Source organism: Giraffa tippelskirchi, chromosome 2 (assembly GCF_054371585.1).
Source record: "Giraffa tippelskirchi isolate mGirTip1 chromosome 2, T2T-mGirTip1v1.2.pri, whole genome shotgun sequence".
NCBI lineage: Eukaryota > Metazoa > Chordata > Mammalia > Artiodactyla > Giraffidae > Giraffa > Giraffa tippelskirchi.
The window spans coordinates 49,879,340-49,895,898 of record NC_137276.1 but is presented as its reverse complement, the minus strand read 5'-3'; the positions used below and the strand labels follow the sequence as shown (position 1 = coordinate 49,895,898).

General features: G+C 46.2%; 1 protein-coding gene across 8 annotated transcripts in view; it reads right to left on the bottom strand.

Annotated features, from left to right (window-relative positions):
• Positions 1–2,519: 2,519 nt before the first annotated feature.
• Positions 2,520–16,559, bottom strand: part of TMEM273 (transmembrane protein 273) — a 31,844-nt gene continuing 17,804 nt past the window's right edge. For 2 of the 8 annotated variants that reach the window (XM_081561593.1, XM_081561614.1), the window contains 5 exons: positions 13,149–13,202; positions 11,911–12,051; positions 10,645–10,675; positions 8,166–8,189; positions 2,520–3,672 (listed from right to left, as the gene is read on the bottom strand). In XM_081561593.1, coding sequence (XP_081417719.1) covers positions 3,648–3,672; positions 8,166–8,189; positions 10,645–10,675; positions 11,911–12,051; positions 13,149–13,202 — 275 coding nt within the window. In that variant the 3' untranslated portion in view covers positions 2,520–3,647. Of the gene's footprint in view, positions 3,693–4,124; positions 4,211–8,165; positions 8,462–10,644; positions 10,676–11,822; positions 12,052–13,148; positions 13,203–16,559 lie in introns of those variants that run through there. The other 6 variants (XM_081561607.1, XM_081561633.1, XM_081561622.1 and 3 more) reach the window with 4 other exon arrangements.

Genomic DNA, 16,559 nt, shown 5'->3' with positions numbered 1-16,559 from the left:
ATATCCAGACAACCAAATGGCAGGATACACTGTGTCAGTGCATCAGGACACTGTGCATCAGGAACTGATTTTTCCTGACCCTCCTCCTGTGCAGCCTAAGCCCATGCACAGTGATTGCTTTGCCTTTCTTCACTTCGTCCTGGTCTTTTATACTCCTGGGTATTGGCATCGCCAGAGCCAGTGAAAGTCACTCAGTCGTGTCTGACTCTTTGTGACTCCATGGACTATATACTCCATGGAATTCTCCAGGCCAGAATACTGGAGCGGGTAGCCTTTCCCTTCTCCAGGGTATCTTCCCAACTCAGGGATCGAAGCAGGTCTCCTGTATTGCAGGTGGATTCTCCACCAGCTGAGCCACAAGGGAAGCAGGTATTGGCATAGCAGGTTCCAAAATGGTCTGCCCTCCTCCCTAACTCATAAACTCCTCATATCCAGGCCTGAGTGACTTTACTGCACTCTGCACACACAGCTTGGGAGAGACCTATTTGTCATCCACTGATAACATCCACGTGAAAAGTCATATTCTTGAAGGATGCTTAATTTATCTGACAAGCCCTGGGATTATGACAAATAACTCAGAAGAGAACCGGTCAGGGGTATGGGCCCTGAGCACAGGCTGGCCCTGGCCCTTCTAGGCTTCATATCACATGTACCAGCCCCTTGGCTTGCATCTTCAGCTCAGCTCAGTTTCCCTCTGTCTAAACAACCCCTCTGCACACTCTACCTCACTGTTAAAGAGCCTTATAGCTCCTCCAGGCCAATTCTTCCTTGCTTTTCTCATGGATCTCAGAGCACATTCTAGAACAATCTCTGGCATGTGTGCTTTTAACCCCAGTTTACAAGCTTGAGCTCCCATAGGAACATAGGATTCACTCTCTCTCCAAGTGCAGCCCATCTTTTGGCTCCCTAAGAGCTGACCCAAGAAACCCTTGAGCAGCTTCCCAAGGTTAGCACTCCCTGGGGCTTCCACATCCTTCTCCATGGCACCAAACTCTGGGACTGAGGCTGAGTCACTCTTTCCTCCACACCCAAACCTATGTCTGCAAGCCCTGGTACCCCTACCACTAAACCCTATACAAAACCCATGTATCCTCTGCATCTTTGCTGTCGACACTCTAACCCCAGCCACACTAACCTCTTGCTTAGACTGGGGCAAGAACCAAGCAGGACTCTAGAGCCTGTAGAGTGATATTAACGTGTCATGACTCATTTGAAGATCAGAATAACTCTGATACTTTCATCTCCATCTGTTTAACTTGTTTATCTACCTCTCAGCTATTTCCAAATTTGGATGATGAAAAGGGCTGTTTTTCACTTACTTATTCAAACGCCCATACATTCTATGATAGAATATAATCCCACCATATGCATACTTCTAACACACATAGAAGAATATATGTACATATTTATTTTATTTTTATATGTTTATTTTAATTTATAGATTCCGTGTAAAATATATTTTTAACGTGAAGATATAGAGATTGATGTGTGCGTGTTTAGTTGCTGAGTCATGTCTGACTCTTTGTGACCTCATGGACCATAGCCGGCCAGGCTCCTCTGACTATGGGATTATTCTGGCAAGAATACTGGAGTGGGTTGCCATTTCTTCCTCCAGGGGATCTTCCTGACCCAGGTGTCAAACCCGTGTCTCCTGTAGCTCCTTCATCAGCAGGAGAATTTTTTAACCACTGAGGCATCTGGGAAGCCCATAGAGATTGATACGTATTTGTAATTTGTTGATCTTGCCAGATAACTCTCTCCCATCTTACCTTCTCCTCCAGGTACTGAGTCACAGAGGCAGCAGCTCACTCCACCCACAGGTATTTGAGTATCATCTGTCCTTTCTCCTTTGGGCAGGATATTCTGCCTGTTGAGATGGGCTGTCTGGGATCTGTATGTGTTCTGGGGGACTCAGAGCCTACTGGGCTGAGAGGGCAGGGTTTATCCTAGTCCTTGGCCTCCAGTAGTACCCTCCCAAACCACAGCATAGGACAGGAGAAATGGCTCTCACTCAGGACATTGCACCTACAGACACAATGACTGCTTGTGGTTGCTTCAAAAACATATCCAAGCGTTTCTGCCCATTGGCACCTCTATCCCAAGGAGTTGCTCCCATAAAGAGGGGCTGTCAAAAACGGCTTCCAGTAGGACTGCTACAGAAGGAAGTCATTGAGCTTGGAATTGGGGTATAAGCCAAGAAAGCCAATTGCCTAGAACCCCCAGCCCATTCTGCTTCCCACAGCATGTCTGCCATTAGAAGACAAAGAGAAAGCACCAGTCTTCAGCATACTTCTCTGTGTTCTTCACATAGGAGACTCTGGGTGGGACTCAAACAAAACTGGAGGCTGGGAGTGGTGCTGGGAAAATGTGTCATGATGTGGGGTGAGGGAAAGGACCCGACATTCTATTGAGTTTATAGATATTACAATGATTACTGAGAATCCAGAAGCATTTACCTTCCGTTCCCAACCAGCTGTCTTAATTAAAATGCTGCTAAAAGAAGCAAATCAATTATCAGATACCTTACAAGATGGTTTATTCTATCTAACACACAGAAAATTGCTTATGAGTATCGCATTACTGCTTTAGGTTATCCGTTAACCAAGGCTGCTAATGAACTACATTGTTATCAAGTCAGATAAAAGATGCCCTGGGAGTTCAGGCAAATTATTACAACACAGCGCTTTGTTTTGAAATATAACTCATCTTTTACCACACACAAGGTGGGTAACCTAATCCAAGGAGAGCCAGTCCATGTAGCCACCTGGATTTCTATTGAATGAAAAGGCAAAGAGTATTCCTTACTGCAGCCCAGAAACCCAGGGTTAATATTAAGGGGAGAGAAATGTGAATGGGGCCTGCATCACGTAGCCTTGGGTTTAGGTCTCTCTCAGTTGTGTCTTCTATGATAAGGTACGGACATTGTCATAGTCACCACAAAATAATCCTATAAGCATAACAATAATCACTTGCTTTGGTATAGCTCACTACAAGCCATGGCAGCTGCTTTCCCTTTTCATCCTTTCTTGGTACCACCATTTGAAAGCTGCAGAGCTGTGGGGCCATTCCACAGCTGTCAGACCCCTTTCTCCCACTCCAGTCCAGCCTGCATTTCTTCTTTTGGAAGATCTCTCAGTCATTTATAGAAATGGAGGCTGCCTAGAGAATTTCTCTTTTCACTTCCCTTGAATGTTGACAGATGGATTCTTCTGACAGCTAAGAAGTTGAGGCCAACAGTTCTAGACAAGGCTGTTCACCTCTTGGTAGACTGTGGTGCTAAAGAAGCTGTGTCTTGAGTTTGGTTCTCATTCCATGACCCAGTTGCTACTGAAAGGATCCACGGACGCAGTGTCATCATGAAGCATGAACAACTCTGACACTGGAAACCAGGATAAGCAGTGAGCATGTATTGACTTCCAAACTTTCTTACTGCTGGAAAGAGTACTCTTACATCCCTTTATGCAGTCAGCTCCTTGCAGAAGAGAAACACTATTTTCTTTCGGGACAGAGGCACTGTAGATTCTATAAGTTTATTCACTCTGTATTTTGAGTTCCATATGAAGGTCCACCACCAGCTTTGGATGCTCAAATTCAAGCTGTCTCCAATGAGTAGCTGTCCAGAGTGCCCTCCCGAAGAGGCTGCTCACTCAGAGCTCAATCACTTGTGCATTTCTGGAAAGAGAAAGAGCCATCTGGAAGATTCATTAATACCCAGACCTGAGCTAGGTACCAAAAGAAAGAGAAAGAGACTTTTGGAGACTCTAGGATTATAGTGGCTGCCTAAATCCAGTTTTCCACCACATCCTCCAAAATCATACAGATCAACAAGGAGAGAAACAAAAAACTAAAGTAGTAACAAGGGTGCCTATATGTCCTCGTTTTCCTAGGACCATCCCAGAGAATGTCTCCTGAGGATAAGTTAATGCCTGCTAATGCTGAAAAGTCTTTTAACCAAATCCCACACAAATTCCTGAAAAAAAAAAAAAAAGACAATAAAATAGGAACTGGTGGGTTTCCTTAAGGTGATAAAACATGTGTACTTTAGCCCTAAATCTAACATCTTACTTAATGAAAACCACTGGAGAATTTCCAACAAAGGTCAGGCAAAAGACAAATATACTCACTGTTTCCACTATTATTTAAAACTGGTGATTTTAGCCAATGCAATCAGAGAGGAGAAAACAATTACAGGCTCACTGGAAGAGAAGATCTACAATTTGGCAGAAGACATAATGTGATGAAAACTCAAGGAGATCAAGAATAAAATAAACAAAACAATAAAAGCATTCAATATGACAGTTGCTATCATGTTAATACCCCAAATCAATGACCAAGTAGGAGACATGATGGGAAATTCCATTTACTAAAGCAACAAAAACATGAAATATTTAGAAGTAAACTTAATAGGAAATGTGAAAAATCCATAAGAGTAAAAATCTGAAAACTCTCCTGAGACACACAAAATCAGACTTGTAAAAAGTATGTATTTGTGTCAGTGAAGGATAATATCCTCAAAAAGTCAATTGTCTTCAATTTAATATGTAAACATAATGCAATTCCAATAAAAATAGCAAGATGTTTGTTTCTGTAGCTAGATTCTGAAGTTTATTGCAAAGTTTATATGGAAAACAAATACACAAGAATAGCTAGAATGGAATAGCAAGATGTGTGGGAACCAGCCACATCGGGTAATACATGAAGTCACCACAGGAAAGAGTGTGATACACTGAGGAAACCAGAATTGAAAGAGACGCATGTACCCCAATGTTCATCGCAGCACTGTTTACAATAGCCAGGACATGGAAGCAACCTAGATGTCCATCAGCAGACGAATGGATAAGGAAGCTCTGGTACATATACACAATGGAATATTACTCAGCCATTAAAAAGAATACATTTGAATCAGTTCTATTGAGATGGATGAAACTGGAACCCATTATACAGAGTGAAGTAAGCCAGAAAGAAAAACACCAATACAGTATACTAATGCATATATATGGAATTTGAAAGATGGTAACGATAACCCTATATGCGAGACAGAATAAGAGACACAGATGCATAGAACAGTCTTATGGACTCTGAGGGAGAAGGTGAGGGTGGGACGTTCTGGGAGAATAGCATTGAAACATGTATATTATCATATGTGAAACAGAACACCATTCCAGGTTCAATGCATGAGACAAATGCTCAGGGCTGGGGCAATGGGATGACCCAGAGGGATGGGATGGGGAGGGAGGTGGGAGGGGGGTTCCGGATGGGGAACACATGTAAACCCATGGCTGATTCATGTCAATGTATGGCAAAATCCACTACAATATTGTAAAGTAATTAGCCCCCAACTAAAATAAATAAATTTATTAAAAAAAAAAAAAAGAAAGTGTGATAATAGACATGAATAATCACAATTACCATTGGAGAATAATATGAAGTCTAGAAAAAGTCCAACTATATGTGAAAATTTTGAACATGATAAAGGTGACAAATAAAACACCGGGGAAAATACAGTGATTTTGAAAAATGATATTAAGATAACTAGATTGCCATTTGGGAAAAAGATAATATTGGATCTATATCTCATACCATGCACCATACCAAATGAGTCAGAGATCCAAATAAAAATAAACCCATACAAGAACCATAATAATATATATATATATATATGCATATATAAACATTTATCTAATTTTATAAAAATTGTGTATATGCAAATGTTTTCATTAAACATAGTTTTGTAAAAGGAACACAGGGAAGATAAAACAGGAACTGTTGAGATTGATTACCTCAAAGCACTGGGTAGGAGCAGGGTGGAGTGGACAGGAGAGTAAAATGTCTCTTAAGTTTACCTATTTACACGTTTTTAGTTTAAAACTATATATGTGTTTCACATACTCAAAAATTAAAATTAAACTACAAAGATTAAGAAATGAAACAAAACCCAGCATATACACTGAAACAAATATCTCTAACTATATATCAAATTGATAGCATAACCTCACTGAGAAAATAATTAATTCAACTTGAACACAATACTCAGTACACATGAAGGGCTAAATTCTAAGAACAAAGAACAGCAAAGAAATTTTTAAGTGAGTTTGTAGTTGGACTGTATTGTAATTCTTGAAGTATGTATTTTGTGTGTATTATAGGGTAGAGTAAATGGATAAAAATATTTATATGGTTGGGAAACAGGGCTTTCACTTTAGAGGAGGCAAAATAAAAATATGGAATGAGGAAATCTTAAGAAGAATGTTATGATGCTGAGATTTTGATGCGTATTGGTAAATATGCATGTGCTGACTGTCCATTGAGAAGGTCTCCACGTGATGATGCCTCAGTAGCCATAAGCACCCATTGTGCTCAGATCTTGGTTTCTAAAAACTACTCCATGTTAAACAAATAGAAGGAGGGTGGAGGAGTGGGTAGGAAAACATGGATCTAGGGGAAATGCGTGATTCCAAGTCTGAGCAGGAACAGTGTAAGGTGAGCTTGGAACATTGTGTTGTTTCAGAAGTCTATGAAATTCTTAGTGACTACTGGAATCCGGTCTAAAGCCACCAATAATTGATTTGTACTGATAACTTGGCACAATTTAAACATCAAAAAGATTCATGATGGTGATGAATTATAATGCATTGAAGTCCTTAGGAATAATGTTCAACAAATAAGAGAAGAATGCCAGCTATTAAATGTAGAAGGAATGCTGGAACTAGAAACTCGGTACTTTGTAGCCCTCAATGCAATAACTATTCAAACACGGGCCACAAACACATGTAAAACCATTGGGTTGAAGAATTACTTGGCTCAGGGTGTTCCCACGGTCTCCAAGTCCCACCCCTTAGATTATTTAGTCATTGCAAACAAGGAATTTTTCTCTCTACCAGGAGAGATCTAGTTGTCACTTCCTTAGCCAAGCAATTAAAAGCAGTGTCACCAACAGTGAGAGAGCCTGGAGTCATGTGACTCCTGATGCAGTGCACTGAAAGATACGTGCCCAATACCACCTCTGCAGTAATCATGACAAAATTCTCAATCTGAATCTACTCAGGAGGAAACAGACAAATCCAGGAAATAGAACATGATGCAAGAAGCTTAAGTACTTCAAAACTGACAATGACGTGGGGAGAGAAAGCAACATCGAGAGAAACTAAAAAGGGACTAAATCAAGTACAATGGCTCCTGGCTTGGAAAAATAGAGCTGTAAGAGATACCTGGGAAACGATCAGAGAAATTTGAATACAGGCTGTGGAAGAGATGATACTATTGAATTACTATCCATTTCCATTTATTTCTTACCATTCCTATCATTGTGATTATGTAGGAGATACATGATGGGTGAATATTATGATATCTACACTAGTTTTTAAGTGAATCAGAAAAAAATTATGCATGCAGAGTTATAGCAAACAGAGCAAAATGTTAATTTATGGATATAGCTGAAGGGTGTAGATGTTTTTATTGCAATGTTCTTTCAACATTTCTGTGGCTTTGAAGATTTTTCAAAAAGGACAGTGAGAGCACGTGGGTGGTATCTGAGGTACGAGAAAGCAGGACTAGGGGAAGTGAGTTGTGAAGCAACCATTCAGATAAACCTGAAGGAGATGCCTTCCTTTCTGGGAACAGAGCTCCTTTAGCCAGTAACCTTGGGTCCTGTCCCCCTTCCTGAAAGGCTGCCCTGTATGCAGGGGCACTGTATACTCTGAGATTTCATAGCAGCGTTGAAAAGCAGACACCTCTTCCAAACTGATGGCTTTATGACACAAAGAAAATTTTGGCTTTTTTTTTTTTTCATCAAATGGTTTAAGCTGGCTACAGGTGACTGGCTTCTGTCAAAGAGAAGGTCTTGGACAACCAACTCAAATAAGATAAAAATTTAACCATCTTGCTGTTAAAACCCAGTTTTCTCAGCTCTAATCAGGCAAATGCTCCACAACCTCATTTAAAATCTTGCCAAAGTACCACCATATTAGGACTTGCCACAACTGTCCCAAAGAGATGCTGACTCCTGACCTCACAGCCAGCCTGACACCAGGACTTCTGGCCCATGCCTAGCAATCCCCTTCCCATTCTGCAGGGGGCGTGCAGGAGAGCCTCCAGCCTGCACAGGACAGGAAAGGGACTGCCTTTCTTCCTTGCAATATGAGCCATCCGTTACTCTTACAGCTCACCTTTCAGAGAAATTGAGGTTTAACCTGCAAAACAGGAAGACGGGATGTTTACTAACTCATTCCTAGATGACCAAAAGCACACGCAAAATTCTGCTACGGGAGAATGGTTGCATGTCCTCTGCTTTTCCATTCTCAGGTCTATTGGCTTCCCGACTAAGCCTGACTCCATCTAGTGTCAGTTTTGGAAACTTAAATTGTGTCTTCTCAATAGAAGAGCTCTGGTGTGATAATGCTGAGAACAGTTCCCTGCACGTTGTGGGGCAATAGATGCAGGGGAACCCCCGTCCAGCCATTAACTCCCAACCACCCACCTCTTCCCATCTTTCATCTCTTCCCTGCCTTCCTCTGCCCCTGCCTTCCTCCTGCACCCTTCACACTCCTTCTCCTGTATTTCACTCTCACAATGCTTATTGTTGGATGACTATGGCAGCCATCTCGCCTGGGTTATGGAAATTTCCTCCTACAGCTCCGATGTATCAAAATAAGTCAAAACATCCAAATGTACAAAAGGGCTTCCTGGTGTCCCAGTGGTCACGAATCCACCTGCTAATGCAGCAGACGCGGGTTCAATCCCTGAATTGGGAAAAACTCCTGGAGAAGGAAATGACAATCCACTGGAAAATCCCATGGACAGAGGAGCCTGGCAGGCTATGGTCCACGGGGTCGCAAAAGAGTCAGACTCAACTGAGCAGCTAAACAACAACAAATATACCAAACAGATGCTCCTCTGACCTGATCATAGGTAGGAACATGAAACCGTAGTAACTGTTCATTCAGTGCTCTTGAACTGGTTTGTGATGTACTGTTCACAGCAGCATTTTCACACAGCAGCATCTGTGTGTCAGACCTTCATTATGACTCATCACTGCCTCTCACATTCCTTCCCCCAGCACGCACATATGCATGTACAAAGGCACCAGGATTAAGAATTGGGTATTGTGAAATCTTTCCATTTTTTGAATCCCATGACTAAGATGTCCCTGAATCAGAGTTTACACCAATTCTGGGAACTTCCAGGGGGCACTGGAGCTTCCAAAGCATGATGCCTTAACCCAAAGTGTCCCCCGATGAATGTGAGCTGTTTGGATGATCCAGACAGCATGGCTCATGGGTGGTTAAGAAGATCACTCTGTTATAACCTCCACCAGCCCACTCGATCATCCTGACACAGGGCCAGAGCTGGCCACTGCAGCCTGTAGCCACATGCCAGGGTGCCTCAGCCACCCAGGAGAGGGCCCCTGAGACCATGCTGTGGGCAGAGTCCGCCATCACAGGCACAGCTCATCGATCCAAAACTGACCCCAATCCTACACTTCCCACCACAGAGATGAGCTGGGCCCCAAAGGCAATGCAGATTCTTGGCCTGGGGTTCATCTATACATTCCCAGGTCCCCTTACCCCCACCATCAAGAGAGTTAAGTCCTCAGAAATTATTGACAGACACCATAACATCTGAAGGAGGGCAGAGCCTCAAGAAAGTGAAAGTATTGAGAAAATCCATTTCCAGCTCATCCTCAGGGCATCCCCCCTGACTGCAGTGTACCACACATTCATATCTCCTTCATCCATAGATCCATACATTTCTTCAAGAGATGCTACTTTGTACTTACCAAGCCCCAGGTCCCAGGGAAGAACTGGAGGGGGGACTGTGCTTTGCATCCCTCTAAAAGCCCAAGAGCCCATCTCAACTCAGATTCTGTCCTGAATACCAGTCACTCACTGAACAGCTCCTCCACGAGGAAGTCTCCAGAAGCCTCAGACTTACCATATTCAAAAAAGGTAGTCACCAACATATTCCAACCCCACCCAGCCCACTGTCCACCCTGCTCTACTGCCGATTCACCAAAGGGCATCTGCAGCTAGGACCTCCCCACTCCAACAAACGCTACTGATTCTTGATTCTGGCCTGTACCTTCACTCAGCTCCAAGAGACTGGCTGCCTCCTTGGTATCACTCAGATCCTCAGGCCAGAGGGCTTTACAGTAGCTTACTGCTATCTGAGTGAAGAGCATTCCATATGATACAAAAGAGCAAGTGCAAAAGTCTTGAGCTAGGATTGTCTTTGGAGGACAAGGGCTCTATACAGAAGAGCAATGTGGCTGGGTGGCAGCAGGGAAGCTGGAAACAGAACACATGTAGTTTTCCAATTGGGACATGGCAGTAGCTGGGGACATGATCATGAGAGTGCGCGATGCACTGGGAGGACTCTGAGCAGGAGATAAGGCAAAATCTAACCCACCAAATGCAGAAAAGAGCCCAAGCTTACTTTGACTACATAATACCCTGTGGGCTCCCCACTCTCATGACACTTGAGGACTGCCCAAAGGAGGGGAGAGTGAGAAGAGGGAGGTCAGGGGTGCATCCTGGTCCCCTAGGAAGCATTTCAAAGTGGGAAGAGGGGCTAGGATGTCAGGCAAGGGAGAGGGATGGATGAAACAGGAGGGAAAATGAGAAGGACACAAGTTGGTAGTGACCTTACCTTGAAGTTGTCTTCTTTAGTGCAATGGTCTCTAAACAGAGAAAGCAGGCTGTTAGGAAGGGGGCACTGTGATGGTGATGCAACTCTCTTGGTGCCAGGCCAGCAGGAGGGGGTCAGAGCCCACCAGACTCAGGTAATGCTGAGAGGTTCTTGGGGTTGGGGCCACTGAGGGGGTGGTCTTGGGCTGAGTGCTCTGCCCCCTCCCCATTGGCACTGTTGAAGCTTCTCTACACAGTTCCTCACCGAGCCCCCTAGCTCAGCACCCAGGTGAGACAGAGGCTTCCCTAGAAATAGACTCCCTAGCTCCCTGCCAGTTTTTCCTCCCCTCCTCCCTCCTTGACGATCCTGGGCCCTCTCACCCTTAGGAGATCTAGAATGTCTCTTCGTGTGCTGAAGAGACTATTTTCTTTTTCCTCTTATTCCTAGGGCTACAAAATCAATGGCAAGTGGACTATGATCAATTAAGTTCCCTGTGCAGTTGGACACACTGGAAGCCCCCCAATGCAGTCTCCTCCTTGCCCTGTCTCCCCTTTTGGATATCTTCACAGTTAATAATCACATTTTCAAGAGACATGGTGAGAGTCCTTCCTCCTTACTCTCTGGAAACTGTATCACCATCCCATTAAGCAGTCATATGGGGGATGGATTTTGCAGGTCTCCCCTTGAGAGACAAGGGGTGCAAATCAATGTTGTATTTTGCTACTGAAACTCACTGAGTGTTCAGCATCTACATAAGGACCCAGATCTCCACAGCTGCCACAGGGTGTGGAGAACCATGCTGGGCATTCATAAACCCAGCTCTGCTTGGGTCATGAGGAGACACTCAGCACCACTCAGTGCAGGGCTTGCCCAATTTATGGGGGAAAAAATGCAACTTGGCCCAGGTCATCAGTGCCGGCCACACCTCCCGCCACCCACCCATGCTAGGAGCAGCCTCACCACTTCCTGGGATTGATTTCATCTCATCACATCATTTGGGTAAAAGAAAAGAAATTTCTATCAGAAGCCAACTCAGCTCCCTTCCCCACGTTTCTCCAAGAAAGCTGATTCTTAAGGATATCAAGAATGACTAAATGGAAAAGTACAGAGAGACAGAAGCAGAGAGAGACAGAGACAGAGAGAGGTCACTGCATTTCTTTTCGATCCATGTTTTTTATTCTCTCTACAGCCAGTTTTACCCTCAGAGCCTCACACCGGATAACCAGCCAGAATATGTCTTGTCTCAGGAAAGGGCAGAGCCAGGGCTGAGCATCACTGTTTCCTTACCATTGAAGCCCACATTTGTGCTTCTCAGGTCAGATGAATCGTTATCAAACATGTGCTTCCTGATCATGCAGAACTTCAGGGCCAGGAAGCCAGCTGATATGGCGATGCCCACAGCAGTCCCGATGATGGCATATTTGATATCTGGAGGGCAGGGGGAATTGAACAAGGGGCTTTAATCAGTCATCACCCAGCAAAAGTCTTCCACAGCTCCCTTTGCATCGGAATGAAATCCAAAGTCATATACTTGGACCTTTACATTAACACTCCAACCTGCTGCATGCGTGTGTGTTCAGTTGCTCAGTCGTGTCCAGCTCTTTTACGACTCCGTGGACTGTAGCCCACCAGGCTCCTCTGTCCATGGAATTTCCCAGGCAAGAACACTGGAGTGGGTTGCCATTTCCTCCTCCAAGGCATGTTCATGACCCAGGGGTTGAACCCACGTCTCCTACATTGGCAGGCAGATTCTTTACCACTGGGCCACCTGGGAAGTTCCAATCCACTGAGGCCAGCCTAATTTTCCAGTTTCCTGGGAACGTGCTCCTTCCCTATCCCTCCACCCATACTGCATCTCCGCTTCCTGGAACTCCAACCGTGGTCCCTTCAGCTGTGGGAATCATTCCCAAGTGGCTGGTGGCTTCTTTCTCTGTCTTCTTGCAGTCATCCTCACTTATCCCTGCATCAGTTCATCCACGTGTGTGTCGATTGCCTGCTCTGGCGAGTGCTGACGGCAAATGAATGAGTCCCTGACTCCATCCTGAGGGGCCTACAGTCAGCAGCGGAAGACAAGAGCTCACTCGAATGCTGAGTGACAAGGTGGGCTGATATGGAAACTGACAGTCTTCCCAGAGGAGATGACATGGAAGGGGTACTATATATGGAAAGCTGAACTCTGAGGTGGAGAGGGGCTGGGATGGTTCAAGTGGAGGGAGGCCCTGGCCAGCGCAGAGCCTGCTATCTGGGGGCTCACAGCTGCAGTGCAGGGCTGCTCATCTCATAGAGAGTGGACAGAGGTGGCCCTGATGACTCACGTCCCCTTTGAGGACAGGCTCTCATTCAGTACCATGTCCCCAGGATAAAGCCATGTTAGCCACCCAGACAGGTCTGGGGGTGAACACTGCCCTGGTTCCACGATGACTGGAAGGAAACGGGTACCAGGATGCCCCACCTGCCCATGTATTTTGGAGTGCCTCCTCCTGCCCCTCAGCCCTGCATCCAGAATCCACTGGGCAGCCACCTACCAGTTTCAGCTCCAGCAGGCTTGCCTGTTGCTAACACTTGAGCGGCCCCAACATCTGCAAAGATAAAAACCCCAAATTATGGTTAGAACAGAACTGCTGGCCAAGATCAGGCCGGGGGTCTCAGGCCAAAGCCCTGTCCCCAACCGTGCACTCCAGTAGGTCTGGGGAAGTCCGTTACAGGAAACCTCCTGCTTGGCCACCACACTCAGGAGCACAGAGGTAGCTCCTGGTTGCCACAGTGTCCGGGGGCTTTGCTGGGATGTCAGAACCTCTGCCAAAGCAGGAATGAGAGTGCACTGGGTTCAGTTAAACCAGATCCTTTTAATCCCATTAGAAGGCTGCTTTTTATTTCATTCGTATTATAAAAGATCTTTTTTTTTTAGGTTAACAGTTTTTTTTAGCTGTAAGTTAAACCAGCTCTTTAACATGGTTTCTAAGACCCCCACTGGGATCCCCGCCTGCCTCTCTAGTCTCTTCCTCACTCCCAAGAACCCTCTCACTCCGGCCAGACTGATTGATTCCAGCTCCCTACCCAGGTCAGGACCAGCTGCCCTTGATCCATATCCTTTGCCCAGCTCTGTCTTCTCCCCTATTCCTTCTTTACTTCATCTTGGTTCTGTGTCACTTTCTCTTGACACCCCACTCCTGGCTTAGCTGCCCTTCTGGGTGCTTCACAGCGGCTGTGCCTACCCATTGTAACTGACCACACCATTTATTGAAGAACATTACATAGCATTGCTGTGTGCCAGGCACTGTCCTCAGATCTTCTCAGCTATTCACCCACTGATGGGTCTTCTGGCTGGTCTTCCCCCTAGGCTGAGTGGTGCCCTGTGGAGTGATTTATCCCCAGCATTTGACACAGTATCTGGCCCACAGGAGGTATTAATAGACATTTGATGAGTGAATGAATGATGATAACAGAGCATGCTGCAGGGGGTGCTCACTCTTCTAGCCTAGACTTGAAACCTTAAGGTAGGAGATGTGACTCACAAGTTGGGCCTTGGTCCCTGAAGATGGGCTCTAGAAGAGCTAAGATTGACGCATGGGCCTTGTAAAGGAAAGTGTACATTAACTGGCCACTTACTCCGAGGCAGATATTGGGGGCAGCACTTGCATTAATACATTCAATATTCAGAGCAAGAGCTCTGTGAGACAGGCACTGTCACCCAACCATTTGATGCGTGAGGAATCCAGCACTGAGAACTTGAGGATGTACCCAAGGGCCAAAGAGAAGTGGAAAGTGGCAGCCCTGCCACCTTAGCCCAAAGCCCCGTGATGCCTTGAGAACTCAAATCCCAGGCAGCTGACTAATAGAATGATGCCAAAACCATCAAGACCAAGGACTGGAGGGCTGAGATAGGGGCAGGTGGGTGGTGAGGCCCAACTTGATTCTTACGCTCAAATTTCCAGACAAAGGCAGAAATCCCTGTTGGTCCTAAAAGGGAGCAGCTGACTTCATTGAGAGGGACCACATCTTCCCCAACTTAGCTCCAAGAGAGGGCAAATGGTGGGCAAATGGTGGCTACTTGGTCACCAAAGTGACAAGATGTCCATGTGACCACGCTCTGTGCTGCCCAGGGGTTGGGCAGACACTCCACAGAGGACATCTTCGCTGAGTGCGCTGGTGGGGAAGGGACCATTGTAATAGACTTTAGGGGTTTTCTGATGGCCTCACCTAGTGATGAAAAAGCTGGAGGACTCTGAAGCAAAAGTACACAGCCTTGTTCTAATCACTAGTCTTCTTGGAAATCTGGTGACTTCTGTCATCGATGGGCCCATATGGGGCCCATCCACTCACTCACATACCACAGACACCACAGGACACAATATGACCCTGATTCTATCAGTTCTTTGAAGTCCCCACTGAGCTTCATTGTTTCTTTACATTTATTCTTCACATTAATCCTGCCACTCTAGACAGAGTGAAAACCTTTCCAGGGATTAGACAAAGCCTTGTATTTCACACATGGTAGGGCTAGGCTGCTAGAGTCACTGAACAGAACTGACTTCTGGGCTGATGCTGGAAACCCTGACGTGTGTGCTGCATGCTCACGAGGGGACCTTTCCAACCCCAGTCTACCCCACGCAGCCTTTACTGGCCAGAAGACAAGGGACAGGGAAGGCAGGCATCAGTGTGTGGGGCCAGGTCCACTAAGGGCCAGCCTCTCCCCCTGCCCCCTCACACACAGACATTTCTCCTGGGTCCTCCCTCAGGGGTCTTCTCCTGGTGACCACGGCTCTGCATGACCATCACACAGCATAAAATCTTTATATGAACCTGAAATGAAACTTGAACAGGGAAAGAAGAAAGGACATAGATCAGAAAGAGTGGAAAGGTGGAAAGAGTCAGAGAGACATAAGGACACATGGAGACAGAGGGACACACAAACGTTCTGCCAGAGAAGCTCAGACTGCTGATGAGCATGCAGAGAAGGAAAGAGAGAAAGAATGTCTAATGTCCAAAAAAGCCTGGCCTTGGCCTTCCCAGCAGCACCAGGCCCCCAGTCCTCATCAGACTGCCCAGTGTCCTTCATCAGGCTGCCCGCCAAATGCATCCTCCTGAATGCTCCACTCTTTCTGCCCCTCCCGGGCAGGGGTCCGTGGCTCAGCTCAGCTCCCACTCTCACCCCCACAGGCTCAGACTCCTTAGACCCCTCCTCTCCATGCTCTCTCCTGGGTCCACCCCAAGACAGGAGGCTGCTCCTAGTCCCTGACCCCAAACAGGTTCCCTGGGCCTCAGGGACTGAGTGAAGTCCAAGGTCAGAGACTGAGTGAGTGCTCTCCCTGGGGCTGCAGATCAGACAGCTGCAGGTGCCAAACCCCAGGAGTGGGCCACGCTGTGCCCTCCATCAGCCATCTCCCATCTCAGTCATTCCTGCTAGCCATCCAGACGGCCACTTGGCGGCAGCCTTTTCCCTCCTCGGGGAGGAAATCCTCCAAGCCGCCCTCCTCCTGTGCTCAGCCTCTCCGCCTTGCATTCCAAGAGCCCTTGGTGAGGACCTGTCAGAACCACACTTATATCGGCCACCCCCACCCCCGCCTCCTGCCAAGATCATCACCTCCTGCGCTGTAGACCCCTGCAAGCCCCCAGGGATGATTTCCCCTGGCTCTGCAAAGTAGCTGAAGGATGGATTGCTGGTCTGCGAGTACAGCCAGAGGCCTCCTAACTGCTCCTGCTTCAGGTCTGTCAGAGACACAAGAGGAAGCCAAACCACGTTTTCTTTACTGAAATTCTCTGGGTTCTCTCATGCAAACATGAATTGGCAGCTTGGCATCCAGAAAACAGTCTCTCACAACCAGGGGATAGTTCAAGGGGGTTGAGCAAGGGCTGACTGAACCAAGGCTGGTGTCCCAGGGGGCAAGCAGGGACCCTCTGACTGGTAGATTCACATGGCTGTAGTAGGCACATGC